The sequence below is a fragment of the Poecile atricapillus genome, chromosome 18 (genome assembly GCF_030490865.1).
Source record: "Poecile atricapillus isolate bPoeAtr1 chromosome 18, bPoeAtr1.hap1, whole genome shotgun sequence".
Taxonomy (NCBI): domain Eukaryota; kingdom Metazoa; phylum Chordata; class Aves; order Passeriformes; family Paridae; genus Poecile; species Poecile atricapillus.
In genome coordinates, this window is record NC_081266.1 from 4,179,440 (window position 1) to 4,200,535 (window position 21,096).

Consider the following 21,096-nt stretch of genomic DNA (forward strand, 5'->3'; position numbering starts at 1 on the left):
CATTTTCAGCTCATCCTCCTCCCCTGGGAGTGCATCCCACCCATGGAATGGCAATGGGAACAGCAGCAGCAGCCAGGCTGTGAGTTCTGCTTTGTAAATCCGAGCCTGGTGCTAAATGCTCTTTGGAAAGTCAGTACAACTGATGAGACTGGAAGGACAAGGTTTCCCCTGAGAACCTGTCAGGATGTGACACTTGTGGCTGGGTTCTTTTCCCCCCTTGGACTGAGTTTGATGAGAGAGAGGCAGTTTTCTCTTGTTGTTTATTCTTCTCTAATCTATATTACATATATACAAGGCACAAGGAGCTACATGCACTAAGATAGAAAGGTGCAAAATGGCCAACAAAGAACTTCTTCAAGGTTTTTTAATGTCCATTTACCCAATTAACAAATGCCAAGTTAATTATTTTTCTTAGTGACCCAATGACCCAACACCTGTGAGCTGCACTGTGGCATTTTCTGAATCACTCATTACTACCCAAAAACCTCTGGAAGAAGAAGATGAAGAAGAAAGAAGGAAGAAGAGACAACACCCTAAATCCTCCATCTTGCCTTTTGTTTTTTAAAAGAGCTTAAACCTTTAACTTTTTCACTTAGTTACTTAAGAAAACTCTCTAATTTACACTCCTGGTTTCTCTATTTAACAGTTGTTTCCATGGTGTTATATGAAATTCAGTGTTTTCTTGGATGTCAGAGCCAGGTATCAGAGATAAGGGCACACACTCTGTGCCTCTGACTCCAACAGTCCTGTGCTGGACTCCTCAGGATCAGCCAGCTCTCCCTCTGTGCCACTCTTCTGCAGGTTAACCAGCTGCAAAGCCCAAGGAGCAGTGCCTAAGGACTGCCACATCCCAAGCAGTAATCTTTTCTCCCCCCTGTTTTGGGTGGAGTGGTGGCCAGGAGCGAGCTCAGAGGGTAGGGGAGTGATGGCAGCATGCTTTAGAGTCTTACAATCATTTTAGGTTGCAAAAGAACTTTAAGATCATCGAGCCCAACCATTAACCCAGCACTGCCAAGCCCACCACTGCATCAGGGCCCTGAATTCCTCACAAACACATCCTCTGAACACCCCCAGGGATGGTGATCCAACCATTCCCCTGGGCAGCCCTTTTGGTGAAACAATTTTTCCCAATATTCAACCTAAACATTGAACCATTCTAAGTTCAATTTTACTTCATTTTGGTGCTACACTATCGAAGTCAGTTTCTTGACGAAGTGCTGAGGGCAGGAACTGAAACTGAGAAAAATTCTGAGCTGATCATTTCCAAGAGTGATTTCTGCATTCTGTATGGGTTCACTCAACAAACTGATTGCAAGTGTTGGCAGAAATAGTAGGTGGCAACAGAAACCAGCAAGAGACGTTGCAAAAAAACTCTTAGCAGATTATTTCTTTATGAGATGCTATGAGAGTGTTGTGATTCCTTTTTCATTTTACATAATCATCAAAATTTTTCAGGATTACATGGTTTGAACAGCAGGGCAGTATCAATGGCTTAACTGCTCTTTAATCTTTGTGGGCTTTAAAAATATCTCTCTGAGCTTTTTCATATCAAACATGATGGGATGGTCATGTGTCAGGAGAAGATGGGGACAAGTGAGTAAATTTAATGTACATAATGGTATTTTATTTTACTTCCAAAGTATTTAACTGAGTTCAGGTGCCAGTTGAAAATGCTTGCCATGAAACTGCTGCGTGGTGGCTCCTGTGAAGTGAATTGTTGTCCTTGGTTCACTTCTGTTGCTGGTGGATAGATCACAAAACTGTGGTTGCAGCTGCCAGGAGCTGAGTGAAACAGAAGGATCAGTTATTCTGGAGCTCCAAGTGGATATGCATTGGCACAGCTTTTAGAGTGTAGTTTGCACATTTTACTACTTCTTCTCTGTTTTCCACACATAAAGAACCAGGCTGTTGCTATCACCACATACACGAGCTGGAGAGAACAAGGAAAACACCAAAAATCTTTCTCAAATTCAGGGCAATTTTTCAAAGTTTTAGCAACAAAGTTACTATTCTGCTGCATCCCATGTGCCTCTTCCTCCTCTGTGATGTTAAATTTTTTGTGCATTCTCTCCCAAACAAGGTGAAAAGCAGCTGAGTGATATTGGAATTGTTAAAGTGTGTTGAAAATGCTTATTAAAAAGTATTTTATTTATAATTGATAACTAAATTATTTTATTTGAGATTTATGAGACTGAAATCCTATAAAGCAAGATGAAGCTGTCTTAGCTTTCTTTTTATATTTTGTTGTGTACATATATTTTAAATATATGTTTTATTGGTTAGCAGAGAAAGCTCATGTATAAAACAGATTCACTTTTACTGGAAAAATATATATAATTTTACTGTAAAAGTAAGATGCACTGTGATTTTTTTTTTTTTTTTTACTAAAATGTGACAATGTGACATTAGCAGCAGTTTTTCCCATGAAAATGTTCCTTTTCTTGGAAAACTTGAGAGTCAGTTGGACTAAGCCATTTATTCCTGACTATCAACAAGTGAAAATGGTACCTGGGCTCCTAAGTGACCACTTGATCTTGAACTCAATTTCTTCCAAGCACTGTAAAGATTAAATTATTATTATTATTACTACTATTATTATTACTGTTACTATTACTGTTATTATTACTGTTATTATAGTTATTACTATTGCTATTATTATTTATTCTTATTACTCATTACTTATTATTACTACTTATTACTGCTTATTGTTCTGTGTGTGTATGTTTATATATATATATATATATACACAGGCATGTTTATGTCCTGGCATGAAGTTTATGTGTTAGATGCCACTGCTGAGGTGATTCATGATTATTCAGCCCTTCAGTCACCAGACAAGTGGTGGCCAGAGTGGTGTGGAAAGGGAAGCTGAAATATTATTGGTGTTACCAAGAGTTCAGCTAAAAACCAGACTGGAGCCTATCTCTAGTGTCTTATCTCTAATGTGCCTGTCTGATAGTGAAAATTTCCTTACAGTTGCCTTTTTCCCTGTGTCAAATAACCCCTTTGTTTTCACTCATTTCCTTCCTGAAATGAGCTGTTTTCTATTTGCATGACAAATGTCTCTGTGACCCGCGAGGGAAGGTGCTCTGGGCGTATTTTTGCGGGGTTTATTTCATCGTTTGCTTCCCGACCTTTCCATCTGAAACAGGTTTTGGCTTCTGCTGTCACCTGTTGTTCTAGCACTGGCTCCTCCATCTGTCCTGTGGGGAGATGAGCAGCAGTGTCAGGGCTGTGCTGGGGCTTTGCCAGCCAGTGACACAGGAGCAGCCTCATTCCTCAGGAGGAACGAGCCAGGAGCTCCAAATTGCCAATTTATTGTAGCTTATTGGACAGAACTGAGAGGTGTCGCTAAAATTGTCTTCACTCAGCGCATCAGAGAAGACTGAGTGTTTTGTGTGCTGAGTTTATAGTCTGGTGGCTGTGATTTGGAGCTGGAAGTGAAATTTCCTGGGCGTTTTTGCATTTCTCATACGCCTCATTCAGAGCAAGAACTGCAGTGTAACAAATTCATGGTGTACCTCATAGGCGGGTAAATGAGCCCACTGAAAGAAGCCAGAAAAAAAGGGGTATCAACAATCAGTCCAATGTAGATAGATGGTAGTAAACCAAGTATTGGCATTTTCTGCTTGATGATGTGTGGAAATATTTTATGCTGTCACTCCAGGATTCATAAGTCAGATTTTGGGGGAGACTCTCAACCCACATCCATGTGGATTGCCATCAGATTTCAGAGATCTACAGTCCTGTTTATCTGTGCCATGTACTGTCTGGTAGAGTTTTTGACTTGGTTGAAAGTCTTTGGTTAAGAGGTTGCTTTTTGTTTTCTGGAGTTTTGGATGCTTTCAAAAATGAAAATAATATCAGCTTTCAAACTCTGTTTGAAAACAGAAACATGTAGCTGATGATTGGTGAATTCAATGGTGTCACAAAACAGGAATTGTAGTAACATCTGTCCACATCAGACATCAGGAATAATGCTAGTTTGTGTGGATCAATGTTCCTGCTCCTCTGGAAGCTTTCATAGCTAGTAGATCGTACATTCAGGACCTGTAAGTGAAATGCTGTGCTGCTTTTCACTTTATTGCCTTTGTGTTGTGAGAGATTATATTTTAATCAAATTCTTCTGGGTTGCATTTGCTATAGATTGTGGTTAAGAATCTAACTTAAGTGTCTTCAGCCATGATCCTCTCTTCTCTCTTTTTTTTTTTTTAATTTCATTTTACCAGAGGAAAAACCCTTTGTGTAGATGATGTGCAGCCTATCAGCAGAGTTTGAGCTAACCTGTTATTAAAGCTGCCCTGTACTTGTAAGTGGTGGATGTAAGAACAGCAATGAGTAGAGCAGATAGGAAAAATACTTAATAATTCTGTTAATTTTATTCATCATTTGATAGTTTTATGCATTGTGTCTGGAAGTCTCTGTTGTAGTGTTTCACTTCAGCTTCAATAGCCTCTTCATGCATGAAGGGACCTGTGAGAGGCTGAGACTGATTGGGAGGATTAGGAGAGTGAAACAGAGCATACAAAACATTATTTTGTTTTCAGTGTCAGGGGTTGAACCCAGCCAGCAATTGAGGACCTCCCCATTTCCTTGCCCATTCCCCCTGTCTCTTCTCTGCAGCAGAATAGGGGGGAGAATTGGAAGAGAAAAAGCAAGAAAAAAACCCCTGATGGATCAAGATAAAGATGGCTTAATAGGTGAAGGAAAGAACAGGGAGGAAGAAGGACTGAATAGCACAAAGGGATTTACTCCCAGCCTTCCATAAGCAGAGCAATGCTCAGGCTATCTGGGCAAGGGGTCTTTGGAAAGACTCTTGACCTGCCAGTTTTATTGCTGAGCTCTTGCTCAGCAGTATTAATGGATATTAAACACTGTGGAATATCCTTTTGGTCAGCTGTCCCCTCTCAGCCTCTTGTGCACCCTCAGACCACTCACTGGGGCAGCAGAATAAGAAAAAGAGAAGACTTGGACACCATTCAACTAAAATATCCCTGTGTTATTGGATCCAAAATTATCTCCATGCTAGCCAGACCCACTACACTCAGCACATCAGCAAATTCTGTGGCTCATTTTCAATAGCAGAGCATGTGTTACTCACATTTGAAGTTTGTGTGATAAGTAAAGGAATGTTTTAAGGTTTCTGTAAAAACAGTGAGATTAATATCAATGGCTAATAATCTGTCACTTTGTTATGTGAAAGAGCTGGGAGATGGAAGCTGCATTCCCAGAAGAATGGCAATGGGCAACTCTGTAGGAAAATAAAAAGATTTATACAGATGGAAAAAAAAACCTGTGAGAGTCGTGTGCAGAGATCTCTGTGACTTGGAAATGGAAACACAGAAGTGCTGTAGGAAGGAGCAGCAGTCCCTTGTGTCCTCTCCATAGAGGAGGACAGAGAACAGCTTTGCAGGCTTTTATCAGTTTTTCTAGAAGCTCAAGGCAGTGGAGCACTTCAGCAGGAGGGGGTGCAAAAGGGTTTGTGTCCTTTCTGATGGCAAGGTGAGAACTTTTGGAGGGATGTAGGTGGAATCTGGGACAGGAGCCAAGCACTAGGAGAAAGCAGAGCTTGAAGAGCGTGCATTCTAGATGCCAGTCTGTCACCCTGAAAATTAAGCCTTCTGATAATGTTTTCACAGTTTTAGTTACTTTCCCATGAAAGTCCTATAAACATAAGTTGTTTATCACATTCCTTCTAAGAAATGTCTTTTAATGAACGTTTCGCGTGACCAGTGTTCTTGGGAAGGTGTAACTTAATTATCCAATCCCTGGTCATAGTTGAGAATCTATAAATACTGGAGTCAGAGAATAAAGTTTCCTCTTTCCTGTTCTGACATTGAGAGGTGTTAGTGTGAATCATTTTGTGTTCTTTAGCGACCCTAATCTTTTCCTTTTCCTTTTCCTTTTCCTTTTCCTTTTCCTTTTCCTTTTCCTTTTCCTTTTCCTTTTCCTTTTCCTTTTCCTTTTCCTTTTCCTTTTCCTTTTCCTTTTCCTTTTCCTTTTCCTTTTCCTTTTCCTTTTCCTTTTCCTTTTCCTTTTCCTTTTCCTTTTCCTTTTCCTTTTCCTTTTCCTTTTCCTTTTCCATTTCCTTTTCCTTTTCCTTTTCCATTTCCTTTTTTCCTTCCCCTTCCCCTTCCCCTTCCCCCTTTCCTTCCTCCTTTCCTTTCTCCTTCCCTTTCTTTTCATTTCTTTTTTTTTTCTTCCTGTTTCTTTGTGCCAGGTTCATACAATCATGGGGGGATTATTCTTCCTTCAGTGTGATTCATGCCAGGCAGCCAAGAAAACCATGTCCTAGGGAGCTGTAGGGGGAAGGAGACTCACTTATGAACCATTGGATTGTAAAAGATTTGAAAAACAAAGGCTGAAGACAAACCCTTCCACAATGGAAAGAATTTTTCCTGATGCCAGGATTCGTATTAGATGTATTTTGAAGGGTGAATAATTTCAGGGTGCAGCTGTAGTATCCGCCCCCAGATCCTCTGCAGCAGTGTTTCAGTCTCAACTGAAATGTTCTGTTCTACTCTAAATGATAACTTGGGTCTCCAGCAGGTTCTAATTCTCATTCTACCTGCGTTAAAGAAATAAATTTGTAAATACGAATTGCTCTCAGTGTGGACTCTCAGTTGCTGTGTCCATACTTTTTGTTTATTAACACCAACACTGACTGACTTTTGTTAAATGTAAATTTTATGAAAATCGTTAATTACAGCATAATAGTAACAAGAATTTTTAATAAAATTTACATTTAATCTCACCAAAGGTGGTTTGTTGACCACCTTTCCATCCTGTCTGGCTGGGAGTGTTGTGCTGCTCTGTGCAAGAGCATCTGTTAATCTGTGCTGCAAATTGTTCTGGAATTCCTGTCATTACACAGGACAAAACTTAGAGAAGCAGAATAAGGAGCCTCCTGCAAAATTTACTCTGATTTTTAATTCCTTTGGAGCCTCTACATATACCAGACTTTCTTTCTTTATTTAAAGCAACTCCAACTGTTACTCTTCGCAGCATTTATAAATTTTACAGTTGATGTAAACTTTCTTATGCTTGTTTAATTCAATAGCATAAAACTTACCTTTTTGTTCACCTAAAAGAAGATAACACTCAAAACTGAGTATTTGGTGCATTGTTAACTGAAACAAGTAATTTTTGTTTTGTTTAAAGCATATATTCTTTCTTACTGGAAAGTATTTAAGTATCATTTACAGTCCACAGCAGAAGACTGCTAACTGATCCCCTTAGAGATGTAAATAATTCTATGGGATTTAACTAGATACTGCTTTTTAATCCCCTTGTTTTATTAGGAACAGATGGACTTTACTTCTTCAGATCATCATCCAAACAAAAAAAGAAAGGTAGCAAATGAGACAGTACTGCTTTACTGACTGTGCTGTTGGGGTGTGCATGTGTGTGTGTGTGTTGTGGTTGCAAAGACAAATCAACTGAAAAAATAATTTCAGTAACATGCTGCAAAAGCAGAAATAGTAGATACAGATGGAAAAAATCAATGTTGGTCCTCTGCCCTGTGATTTCAGAATAATGCATGATGAAAGTAAGATACCTGCTTTGAAATATTCACATTCCTGGCTAAAAACTGGGATAATTTGTGGTGTTCTTGAATTTGACTGTTTGCTCTGCACACTTCCCTTGCTGAAGCAAAGTGGGCAGGTGCTGTGCAGGATTAGGATGGCTCTGCTGCCTGAGTGGCATTTGTCACCGTGGGAGGGGGGCTTCGAGCCAGTGCTGCGTTTCAGAAACTTGTTTTTTGTGAAAGTCACTGAGAAGGGAAGAGATAGTGGTGTGTTTCTAAAATGTGACAAATGCTTCCACAAGTGACATCTGAAAATGGAGGCACTGCTGTCTTTGCACCTGGAATTCCTGTATGGATGAACCCTGCTCACAGAAGAAACCTTTGCAGGGGAGGTTTTTATGGACTCACATCTCTGTGTGTCACAGATCATATGTTTCATAGTACACAGAATTTTTTTACCTTACGAAAAGTAACTTAACCTTCCTGTCCACAAAATCACCTTTATTTTACCTCCAGCTACTCCAAGTGTGATGAAATTGATGGATTTCGTATGTACATTTTTGTATTTTCATCATATGAAAAAAGATCAAACCACCTATTTTACTTGAAGATCAGAAATGGAGATTTTTAATGGTATATAGGAAAAAAATTACTTCCAGAGTTTCCTTAGACCTCTCTCAGCCATGTCACCTTTTCACAACAAAGTGAAACATTATTTATTAGGAATAACTCCTATGATAATCCTAATATGTAATATATAATAGATATTTTATATATATAAAAAATATTCCTAATAATAATTATTAGGAACTCCTGGCATTCCAGATCAGGCACTTAAGTGGTTGTAGGGAAAAATACCCAAAGCTCCCAAATCTTGCATTCAATTTTTTTTCTACTAGAGTTGAAAAGTGCTCTTCAGTATTCATCTAAATTCATTACTTCGTGGTGTGGGTGTGTGTTGTGTCTTCATCTTGCCTTTCCCCTTCCTTCCTCTCCTGGTTTAACATGAATCTATTGTACAGAGTAAAAGGCACATCATGTTTCTGTTTTTGCAGCATTGTGTTTTGTTAGCTGAAAAATCTTCCTGTTTAGAGAAATTTTGGTATGTGTGTGTATACTTCCATGCCTATTTCCAAATTAGCAATTCAATGAATTGAATACTTTAGGAAGAAATAAAGGATGAGTCAGGTCTTTTTTTTTTTGTGTGTGTGTGTGTGCCTTTGTCGTCTTGTAGATTTAACATCAGAATTATTTGTATATATCAGAAAATACTTGTGCTTTCAAGGATGCTCATACAGATACAGTGAGCCCAGTGCTAGTTATTATGCTGCTTCTACAGTGACAAGCCAAAGATTTTAATAATCAGCATTCCCAAGTGTTTCCAGTCAGAGCACTGCTCCCCTCCTGTGTCCTGACCCACTGGATGAGATAAGTGGATTTTGTGGGCACCACCAGCTCTCTGGTAACATTGCTGACGTAAAAATGGTCCTTGTGCTGGACCATGTGGGGGTGGAGGTATTTTCTGCTGAAACACAGAAATGAACCACAGCTTATCTCCTCTTCTCATGTATACAACTTGTCCAAAGTGTCTCTGAGAAGCAGTCAAGACACCAGGATAGGGCATTGAATGAATAATTATTGTTTCTTTTCCTCCCATCTCTAGAACAAAGAAAGAATTATGCACGAGACAGTGTCAGCAGCATATCTGAAACGTCACAGTACCACGTGGAGGTGAGATGAGAGTGATACACCAATTCCAGCTCTCGGTTACATGTGGTTATTTTTGCCTGTATGGTTTTTTGAGGATATAGAAGCTTGAAGGCACATGCATTTTCCAAAATATCCCACCAGCCTGGGGCCACTTCAGAACAGATTACGCTGAAATGTCTCAAATTTTGTAGCTTTTCCATAATGAGCTGAAATGTGGATGTAGAAGGATGTAAGCAAAGTTGTGTGTAGTTTGGCAAACAGACAGGACTTCTCAACGGGGCATCGATTCAATATCTTGTGCTGCCCCGTCTCTGAACCTGGCTCCTTGCACAGATGAGGCAGAGCTGAACAACGCTGTGCTGCTGGCAAGGCACACTGGGTGATATTTAAAACTAATACTCTGATCAGATCTAATCAGCAGAGGTATTAGAATATTCATAAAGTGTCGAGCATTAACCCCTCAAAGCCCCAGTGAGTCAAATACGTGGTAGTTAAATAGATTCTGCCTGCACAGATCCTTCCCCAGTGTGAAGAGCCAAGTGAGTGACTTGCTGTCTTAAGCTGCTTTGAAGAATTACTGCATGCTGCTCTCATATTTAAAATATTCAGCAGGGTAAGCCCTGAGTGCCTGTGTGTAGCCTGTTAAGCACTTTTGAATGCAGTGCCTCCTTCTGGAGCCTTACTTTGGCTCAAACTTTCTCCTGCTGCCATCAGACCACAGTCATGGGTTAAGCCAAGTCTTGAAAGCACCACAGATTCTCAGCTCCTTTTTACTGGGTTTCAAATCATCTGTGTATTGCGAGATCATATGCAGAAGACTCCTAATTTCAAGTGCATCATTCCTGTGATCAGCTTGCAAATGAGTACATGTGTTGGTTCTAATTGCCTGTCTATTTTTGTGTGGGTTCTTCATAACGCTTTTGGTCCTGTACTGGCATAACAATTAAGTGTTTGCATTTGAAATCTAAGCATTCCTGGCTAAGCAGCCAGTACAGAGTTTGTTTCACTTTACTTCTTTTAAATACTTTGATTATATGCAGCTTACACCTACTTTCTTCTCTGTAATTACCATGTGCTGTTATCCTGTTACAGAAGAAAGCACAGTTAATTCTTTTTTTTATTATTTTCATTTTTTTAAAGTTATTTAGAAGACTGATAAGCAAATGTACATTAAATGTGGTTCAGCTTGAACGAGTGTTACCAGATCTTCAATTAGCATGCAAAGGTGGATTTATGCCTGAACAAAATGAAATAATTTTGTGGGTTTTCTTGCATGGTTGGCATGCTGAAGGAGAAATTGCCACAGCCATAATGACAGGGAAGCTAGCTGAGGTGATGTTTGTGATGTATTTTTTAGTTTCCAGGCCGTTAATTGAATCTGGAGAATATTCCAAGCTGATGGTGAGCAAAAGTAGTTACTATTTTCTTCTGTGCTGCACATAAAAGTGACCAGCCTGTCCATAAGGTATCCCAGTCAGATGCAAGCCCGTCCTGGTTGCCACCAGCAGGCTACTGGCAGCTCTGGAAGAGATGAGGACACTCCAGGTCAGGGTGGTGGTGGAGCTGCATTGGCAGGGAGCTTCTGGGAAGCTTCTGCTGGCACCTCCTGAATTCAGCTTGCCAAGAGAGAGACAGGTTTTCACTCCTCAAGAAAGCTAATTAAAACTCGTGGTTTAATTCTAGCTTTGATACCTGGAGGATGTCAGAATGTGCCTTCAAGTTTAACTGCTTACAGTGGTGAGGAAATGACAGTGGGTGTCAAAAAGCAAGCTACAAAAATGAGTTGACTTAAAACGACACTGTGGACCAAAGAGCCTTCCCCCTGTCTTAGAGGTGGGCTCTGTCATATAGAAAGACACTTTTACTCATGAATAATTTGTGTTGCTGGCAATTTAAATGCTGACACTCCTGAACAATAGGGGAAATTGCAATCATAATTTCTTTTAAATGTACGTCTTACTCACCAGCACTTGACCACCTTTGTTCTGGACCGAAAAGAGGCAATGATTACAGTGGATGATGGAATCAGGAAGCTGAAATTGTTGGATGCCAAAGGCAAAGTGTGGACTCAAGACATGATTCTTCAAGTGGATGACAAAGCTGTCAGTTTGGTGGACTTGGAATCAAAGGTAAGATCTGTGAGTGACAGTCTCATTTTCAGAGAGAGAGAAAAAGGGAGAGAGCAGAAAAAACATGTATGTGAGATTGAGGATTTTAATTAGCTTATTATCACTTTCCCTTTATAGCTCATGCAGTTTTTCTGAGATCAGGACACTGTATAGTAAGGTGGTATTTTGTGTTTTCTTCTTTTTTCCCCTCTTCTGACAGAATGAACTGGAGAATTTTCCTTTAAGCACAATTCAGCATTGCCAAGCTGTGATGAATGCATGCAACTACAATTCAATTCTTGCATTAATATGTAAAGAACCAACCCAAAACAAGCCTGATTTGCATCTTTTCCAGTGTGATGAAATTAAGGTAAGATAATAGTGGAGATCTGCTATGACTTATTTGAATAGGGGAGATTGTATGAATTGACCAGAACAGTGGATAAAGACAAATGAGCTGATTCATAGAAAATTATTCTGTACTTTTATTGTAAATATGCTCTAAATTTAATCCACTTATGATATCAGCACTACTCATAGTATGTTAGTAGTGTAGTGTGTATTGCAAAGGAGTAATCTGATATTTGAGCTGAATTCTTTGTGCATGCTCAAATATATCCTCACTGCAAATATTGGTTCTTGGACTCTATAGCTGCTAATTTAGAATTGCAAATATATAAAGCTCTGGAAAATGTCTATGGTTTGCCTTCACACTTCTGAAAAAAGCGATGTAAAATAATTTGAATTGCCTCAAATTTATTTTATAGTCTTCAAAGAGCTCATCTGAGCCCTGGTTCCTGCCTACTCTTTCTGCTCTTTTTGTCCCTGAACAATTAAACACTCTCTACATTTTCACCTCTCTGCATCTCTGCTCTGCTGGAGAGATCTTGAAAGGGAAAACAGTCCTTGCAGGAGGGGCAAAACAAGGAAAGAGATTGCTTGCCTCTGATGAAAATATTACCTTCAAGTGTAAATTATTTTTTTAATGTATTCTACAATACTTCTTTATTTCTGAGGTTATAAATTTTAATTCTGTTTGCCGTTCTCTGTAATTCCAGTTGACAATTTCATAGGGATTTCTTAATTCCTTTGTAGCAGTTTGTATTATTGTCATGAAACAACAGATTGTTAATCACACCATGCAACAATTTTGGAATTAGCATGGTGAGAGCTCTGTGAGGATGATTAGATATTGTGTGATCTGTTGCTCAGAATTTGCTGTTTTAAAGGAAAGTGGGATCTTGTCAGAAGTTCAGGGGTATTGTGTTAAATAATGCAGGGATCCCTTTTGAGGTGTGTTTGGACTCAGCTTCTCAATGTGTAGTGTTGGTCTCTTCATTTTTTTAAGAGAAATTTCAAAATTTAATTTTTGAAATTTTTGTTCCTCTGTGTACACATAAAAATGCGGAGTACATAAGCATGACTTGTAAATCCCTTTGTTCTGAAGTATTGTTTGATTCTGTGGCCATACCCTGTTTTTTTTTCCTTACCCATGTAACTTTTCTGGTTTTGAAAGTTTAGGTTGGCTTTTCCCTGCTTTTGATGGAAGTTAAAAGCAACTCCAGGAGCCTCTGCAATAAAAAATAGTTAAAATCAATACTGTTTGGGGCATTGTAACATTTTATAAACAAGAAAAACATTACACAGTAAATACCAAGAGTATTGGATTAATGGAATTCTTCTGGGTTCAAGTTCCTCTTATCCCCTGAAGTTTTTTTTCTATTAATTCTGTAAACTTTAAGTATCATAACTATTCTGTAGTGGAATCCATTTTAGCCTGAAAAGTCCTGTAATCCCCTCAAATCCTAAATTCAACAATTTGTTCTGGTCCTAGCAGAAGTTATGTATTCCTCCCAAAAAGGTACACACTTCTGCATTATGAAGGTACTAAGAAATACATGGTCCTTGCAGAGTGAGCCCAGGCACTGACAGATTTGGGCTTTGACAGCCTTTGTAGGAAATTAATTTGTCAGCTGAAGACATGTAACAGAGCACTGTAAATCCTACGAGAAGCCATGACCTATTTAATGCAAGATCTATTAAAATAATGCTTTAGACATGCATCAAAATTTCACTTGTGGGGCCACTGGTGGAGGCAGGTTGCAGTTGTGGAGTGGCAGGAACGTACACGTTAGGGAATCTTCTGAAAAATTAATCTTCTGTTACATCAAAGAGAAATTGGAGGCTGTGTCGTTATTTCTGAAAGGAAATTGTATCATTATGAGTTATTTTCTTAATGCTTGTGCTGCTGCCATCTATAGTAGTTTTGCTGCTTCTATGTTTAGTAGATTTTCTTTTTATAGTCTGAGACAAACAAAATACTTGAGACAACCAGAAATTTCTTATGCAGAGGGGAAAAAAGTAGCTTATGCAATAGTGGTTGACTTGAGATAATTACAGCTGTTCAGACAAATTTGGTGTCTAGATTACGTACTTGTGTGATGAAAATGCTTCAAGTTGGAGTAATGACAAAAATACCAACTCCCAGATTTTGTTCTGTCCTTTTTTTTTTTTTTTTGTTCATGTGTAAAATAATTTGTCCCAGTGTTTTTGAATAAATGGGATTTGATAAGGTATTCTCTATCTAAAGGTGAGATATTTATTTCAAAGGTCTGGATGCAGTAGCTGATTCCTGATGTTTTCTGCTCCTTTCTCCTTAGGCTACCCTTATTCATGAAGATATTGAAAGTGCAATCAGTGACAGCAAAAGTGGGAAACAAAAGAAGAGGCTGGAGACATTGAGGTAAAAATCCAACTTCTTGGCAGTGTGTAGGGTCATCAAGCAGTGTGACAGCATTCAGAAGCTCTCCAGGTCTGCCTGCTGTCTTTTGGGGTTTTTTGGGATGACTTGAGCTTTTTTCCTTCTAGCTAATAATATACTCCCATAGCTATGTGTATTAAAGCCATATCTTGCTTTAATAATTTTCTCATATTCTGTCAATTTATAGTGTCAGTCTTACCTTCCCCAATTCCACCTTAGTGATGGGAACAACTGAGATCAATTCCACTTGCCAGAGAATGGCATTGCATGTTTCAGTTCTGCATATGGGTCAAATAGTTCAGAATTTAAATTAAAAAAACCCGCAAATTCCCCATAACTCCAAGTAAATAAGATTATTCTAAAAGGTTTTAGGATCTGAAGATGTTAAATAAAACAGCAACTGAAGATTGAGTAGTCTTCCTGCCTGTTTAACGATGCTGAAGACTTCTTGTTTCCCTGGTAGCAAAATCTTCTCTGCCAGCTGGAAATTATGGGGGAAGGAACCTGTTGGGTTCAGAGAAGATTAATACAGAAGTGAGATGTAGCAAACAGAGGCATAAAAGGAAGGGCACAAATATATTAGATACTTAACGGTGATGGTAGTAGCTTGTTAGAAATTCAGTGTGTAGCTGCATGTGACAGTATCTCTCATTAATAATTGTGCTCAGATAGAGAAATTTCTGCTGGACAAAAATTAGAATGAATGTATAATAGTTCTGGATACCTTTTAAATCCTGATGTGCAACCTGTGAAGATTTCCTAGAGCAAGGGGTACTCCTAGAAAAACAAAAGAGAACCTGAACTGTGTCTAACTCCATTTGCAGGTTTAAAGTTAAACAAATAGACTCAAGCATTAGTGGGACTGTTGCAAACCAGGCATAAGCACCACGAGGCAATCCAGAGGGATTCCAACACATTGGATGCACTGGGAAACTAATGAGATTTAATTGGGAAAAGAATGTAGGTCAATACATCTGTTGGGACAAATAATCTGAGATATCAGTCTCTGAGGGCTGTGAGGCCCCCAGGTCAAACGTGGGTGGCAGCTGAGTGCTGGATCCTCCCTTTTGGCTCCTGTGCCTGCTGGCATTGGGTCATTGATGAGTGAAAGGGGACTGCAGGAAGGAAAGGCAAAGGAAATGTTTGTTTGGGTTTTTGTTTTTGTTTTCCTTTTTTTTTGTTATTCTCTGTTCAAAGACCAAATGACATTTGATGTTTTGTGGTCTTGTTGTTGAATGCTGTGAGATGGGCTTATAGAAGGTGAATTTAGTTTTTAAATAGAGCTCTGGGGAAGGAATGGGGGGATATGTATGACAGGAGCGACTGTGATTTATTTTATCTGTTGGTATCAAGCTGCAGAATGAATTCAAAGACCTCTTTCCTCACAGTATTTAAAACTTCACTAAGAACTGGAAAATTGCAGGTGGGGGACATTGATGTGTTTGTATTGGGATAGGATGCACAGGCCCATAGCTAAAACAAAACAGGCCCAAAACAAATCAGCCAGTGATTGGATTTATTGGTAGGGTTTTAAGCAAAAGGTGGTTGACAACTGGCCAGACTTAGGGGACTAAATACTTGATTTGTGATGGCTGAAAGACAGCTTCAAATCTCATCTTCTCTCATACAAAAGACAAATCCCACCCTTGTGATGGTAAAAATGCCACCTAATAAGCCCAAGCCAGTTAATTTATCTGTGTAAACTGGCATGTTCTGGGGATTTCCCAGGTGACAAAGGTTCAAACTCTCTGGTGGAGTGGCTTTCCTGCTGTGTTTAATATATTTACACACTGTGGCTTGAGTGCTGGCAAGCCCAAAGTGCGGCCTGCAGTCCAAGAGGGCCTCGCGAAGCCTCCTCATTTCCTCTGACCGAGCGCTAGAGAACAGAACGTTTTTCCTTCCAGCCTCACTCCTGGCCTTTCTCCTCTTCCTCCAGGATGATCTCCAAAGCTGACAGTGCCATCCCCCCGCCCCCACGGGCACCTGCCCCCGTGCCCCCGGGGACCATCACGCAGGTGGACGTGCGGAGCCGCGTGGCGGCGTGGTCGGCGTGGGCCTCGGAGCAGGGGGAGTGTGAGTATTCCTGAGGGCTGCCATGCCAGGGAGCGGCTGTGCACGGTGCTTGGCATCAGCACAGGGCATTTGGGAAGGGCACTTGGGCTGGATGCAGAAGTGGTGGCACAAGGTCAGCCCTCTGCTCTTGCTGGGAGCAGATTTTCCCAGTCTGGTTTGAAATGCCCCAAGCCAGTGCTGCCTGTTCTAGGGAGGAAGATCTGACTGCCAGAATCTGACTTGTCATCTACTTGCATTTGCCCATTTTCTGGATTCCTGTTGTCAGGAAAATTAATCCACAAGCACCAGAGGTTTATGTCCAAAAAGGAGACAGAGGAGTCCTTTTACTGTATTCAAATAAAGCGAGAGGCCATGGGCCATTCCCCTGGGGTGTCTTCAATTTTTGGAGGACACAGCCTCCTTTTTATCCCAATTTCCCGGCCATGTCCCTCTCTTTCCCCACTGGCTGAGGTACTTGAGAGGTACAGACTTCCCAGAACGCCTGACACCTAAGATTCCCCTCTAATGTGTAACCCTCCCTCTTAATTTTTAATTCTTATGGAATTTATGGCGTTTCCCATTGCCTCTTTCATCTTTCAATATCCAGTTTCATTTACCAGCAAACCTACAGTTTGTTTGTAGAGGCAAATATCTTTTTTCCCTTCATCAATGAGTGGAATCCATCCCATTGTTTCTTTTATCTCTCAGTGCTAGTTTTATCTACCAGCAGACCCACAGCTTGTTTTTAAAGACAAATCTCTCATTCCTCTCACTGAGTAAAACTTCTTTTTCTTGTGCTCAGCTGGGTGTGAGTCCCAGATTTTAATCTGAGTTTTTTTTGTGAAGGTGGGAACAGTAACACAGTAATCTAATGATGTTCTCCTCACAATAGGGATATTTTGGACAACTAAAAAGTATTATCATGGATTAAAAGGTGAATTGAGATCAGCATAATTTATAATGGCAGCTTTTGGCTAATTAGTTTGTTGGGGGTTTTATTTATTTATTTATCGGTGTTGTTCTTGGTTCTTGGGGTGGTTTTTTAAGCCTTAACTAGGAAATGCTGTAACATTCTTAATGGGTTGGGATTCTTCTGTCTGATGGTTGTCATTTTGATCAGATTTCTTTAAAAATAAAAGTTCTTTAGACAGAATAAAGCTCCTTCTATAAAACAGACTAAAAAAGTTAAGATGAAGCCTCTTTTAGTTTGTTTTCTTTGCTTCTTTTAATAATAGATATCACAACTGTACCATAAAAAACCCTTAGATTCCTTATAATTTTTGTTTCATTAAATTTTTCTATATCACTCAACAAAGTACACAACTATGCAAAAAAAACCAACTACAAATATTCAGGGAAAACTGAAATGTTAAGAATTATTTAATCTATGTGCCTACAGTATTACATCTGTTTTGAGTAAAGGCTGTCTTGTTCTTTTGCTTGGGTTCTGATATCAGAAAAATTTCATTAGTTTAGTGTCTTGTAGGACCAGTTATGGGCATTAGTTCCTGCAGTTCCTTTTATTCCCCTCAGGTGGGTCTTTCCTAAAATGTATTTACTGAAATCCCAGCTGTTCACAAATGCAGTGCAGGGTTAAAAATGGAAAACTTGTAATTCCTCAAAAAATTCTCCCTTGTTATTTTCCAAAGAGTCTCTGACTCTGGGCGTTGTTATTTGGAAATATCAGTCCTATCACATCGTTCTCTCTCCTTTCTGTGTTTCCAGACTTGGCATCCCTTTTTGCTAATAACTTTTTACATAAGAATAGTTTTCAAAGTTGCTGCACTCTTTCTTGCTTCTAATGGAGTAGCTTTCAGCATATCTTTCAAAATGGGATGATTCCTAATTATGTTGTATTTCTAATCTGCCATTTGGTGTTGAATTTTGTTTATTAATTTAAAGCCTGGTACCATATTTCTGCAGTTAACTTCATTTATGTAGTTAAGTGGACTGAAAGCACGTACAGAAGCTTTTTTTTGTGAGCCTTGAGAGGATCAGGCATTAGGGTGTAAGATTTTCAGCTTGTGTGGAGTCCTTGCAAAGGGAATGGTTGAGTTTTGTCCATCTTTTTCTTACAGTAGTGTACTTTAAAGCATCAACTGTATAGAAATCGTTATATTTTTGTTTATATATTTATAGATATATTATGTATAATTATATATACACAAAAATATAACAACTTCTATACAATTGATGCTTTAAAGTACACTAAAGTGTATATATATACTTTAGTATATATATAATAATAGATATCATTATAATATATGATTATGTGTAATTTAATTATATAGAATATGCAATAATTATTTATATAGTATATCATATATAATAGATTACATATTACATATTATACATTATATATTATATTATAATACATTATATTATATATTGTAGAAGAAATGTAATATATATTATATTATAATATATTGTATATTATAGAAGAAAAATAATATAATATATATTATATTATAATATATTGTATATTATAGAAGAAAAATAATTTAATATATATTATATTATTATATATTATATATCAAAGAAGAAATATAATATAATATAATATAATATAATATAATATAATATAATATAATATAATATAATATAATATAATATAATATAATATAATATAATATAATATAATATAATATAATATAATATAATATGATATAATTTGTTTATATTTTATAATTATTAAATACTAATATTCTAATCCCTCATATATGCATGTCTTATTCTCTTCTGCCCTCTTTGCAGATGAAAAGCACAGACAATACCATGAGCAGGAAGAGACAGCAGAGATGATAGCAGCCAGGATCGACAGAGATGTTGTAAGTGAGAAGCTACACATGATGCTTCATCATGTCTGTGAAATTTTGCAGCTCTCCTTTGTGGGAAGACTTTTCTCCACATGGGAAATTCGGAGGAAAAGCTTTCCAAGCAGCCTCTGCTTGTTGTGATAGATCTAAAAGGAACAGGTGGCAGTTTATTTTCTGAATTTTTCTTTTTTAAAAAGAAAGAAAAAACACACTGAATGTTGATGACAAATTTTCTGCTGTGAAGAGCTGGAAATATAAATTTTAATTTTTTAAGTAGACAGATTTCAGCAAACTATGTAAAGATAAAAAAAATTCCATCAATTTAGCAGGACTTGAATATGTGTAACACCTGGAAAATAAACATGATCATTTCTGAAGAGAGGTGGACCGTGTTTATTTATAACTTAAAGCATTCCTGCATTTAAGCAACAATATTTGGCATGTTCTATGGTATATGCAAGATCAAATATTGCCCCATGTGTCGTTTGTAACTTTCTACTCCTCCACTCTGATTTTGCCCTCAGCAACATCAGAGGCTCTTGAGAAAAGTGTGTTGGGACCTGCTGGATTGGTGTCTGTGTTTTCTCCCAGGGTTCATTCATTCTCCTCCAGTTGCTCTTTGAAATCAATTCTTCAAAGAGCACTTCTTCACAAACAGCTTAATTTGTAGAGAGCTTCACCAAATAGCTTAATACTTAGTGCTAAAGGAGATTAGGAAGTTATATTCTTTACAAAAATGCTGTCCATTCAAATCAAAGAGATTTTTTTTCCTGTGCTCTCAGCAGAAATGTAATGTGGAAATAAATTGTGTAATTGCAGTCTGAGCTTAACTTAACAAATTTTAAAAACTTCCAGTGGGCCTCTGTTTTTTAAAAAAATTAAAATTTAAAATACTTTATGGGTATGTAAACTTAAAAACACAAGGAGTCTAAATGTGGAATGTTCCAGCATGGAATTTGTTCCAAGGAAGCTATTGGTGTCTGGGAGTCTGGACATTTCAATTTCTGGAGTATTTCTGCTATAGGTTCTGTAGAGAAACATTTAATTTTCTTTAAATTTAAATTTCTCTTTTCCCACAGCAAATTCTGAACCATATTTTGGATGACATAGAGTATTTTGTTACCAAACTGCAAAAAGCTGCTGAAGCATTTGCTGAGCTTTCAAAGAGGAAGAAAACTAAAAAAAGTAAAAAGAAAGGACCTGGAGGTGAGAGTTCATAGTGCACACATTCTGTTTCTCTCAGGATCATTGAAGCAGCTAGGAAATGTCTTTTTGTGTGGTTTTTCTTCATCAGTGTAGCAATTTTCTCTCAATTTGAGCACAAAAGTTCCTATGCAGTATATGCTTAGAGGGAAACCTGTGAAAATCATTTGCTTGAAGTCAGTGGGGAATGACTAATTAGAGATGTGACCACAGAATCTGCTCCTGCCTTGGTTCTATATTTACAAAATTCTGTAAGATAGTAAATTTCTGGTGTGTTTTGCTGTTTACATTACCTGGAATATTTATGGAAGCTATATAACTATAAATGGGTGTATAAAAATCTCCTTCTGTTCACCAGAGGGTGTTCTTACTCTCCGTGCGAAGCCACCACCTCCAGATGAATTTGTTGATTGCTTCCAAAAATTCAAGCATGGCTTCAATCTTCTGGTAAGTGATAGCAGCTCGTGGCTATGAGATGGGAGGCCAGGGCTGGCCACCTCTGGGCTAGCTTGGCCTCTGAGCTTTGGGATGCTGCTCCTCAGCTTCTCTGCACAATGCCTAGATGAGCACATTTGGTGTTCAGCATCTTCCTTCCCTGGTTCTTTAAAGCCTTTTACTTGGAAAATGTGATTTTGAATCATGAAAGAATTCCTAGAAAGGTCTGTGGGGCTCACAGTTCTGTTTTGTGCTTGCCAGCATCACCAGCTGCAGCCTTAATTTGATTTTATTTAATTTGATTTTATTCTGCCGTGCCCATCAGACTCCCTGTGCTTGTTGCCATCATCACCCAGGAGCTTCTGGCCTCAGAGCATTCCATCCAACAAATTGGTGTCTCTTTACGGGTTCTCAGTCAGCCAAAATGATAATTCAGGAGCTTTCTGCTGGCATCTCCTCTTCTGCAAGTGGCAGCCTCCTATT

At 38.5% G+C, this 21,096-nt stretch overlaps 1 protein-coding gene across 6 annotated transcripts in view; it reads left to right on the forward strand.

The window, feature by feature from the left end:
* Positions 1-21,096, forward strand: part of EPS8 (epidermal growth factor receptor pathway substrate 8) — a 129,833-nt gene that overhangs the window by 77,579 nt on the left and 31,158 nt on the right. For all 6 annotated transcript variants that reach the window (XM_058852882.1, XM_058852883.1, XM_058852881.1 and 3 more), the window contains 8 exons: positions 9,192-9,259; positions 11,206-11,367; positions 11,567-11,716; positions 14,007-14,089; positions 16,044-16,180; positions 18,914-18,987; positions 20,055-20,181; positions 20,537-20,625. In XM_058852882.1, the coding sequence (XP_058708865.1) occupies positions 9,192-9,259; positions 11,206-11,367; positions 11,567-11,716; positions 14,007-14,089; positions 16,044-16,180; positions 18,914-18,987; positions 20,055-20,181; positions 20,537-20,625 (890 nt within the window). The remainder of the gene's footprint in view (positions 1-9,191; positions 9,260-11,205; positions 11,368-11,566; positions 11,717-14,006; positions 14,090-16,043; positions 16,181-18,913; positions 18,988-20,054; positions 20,182-20,536; positions 20,626-21,096) is intronic.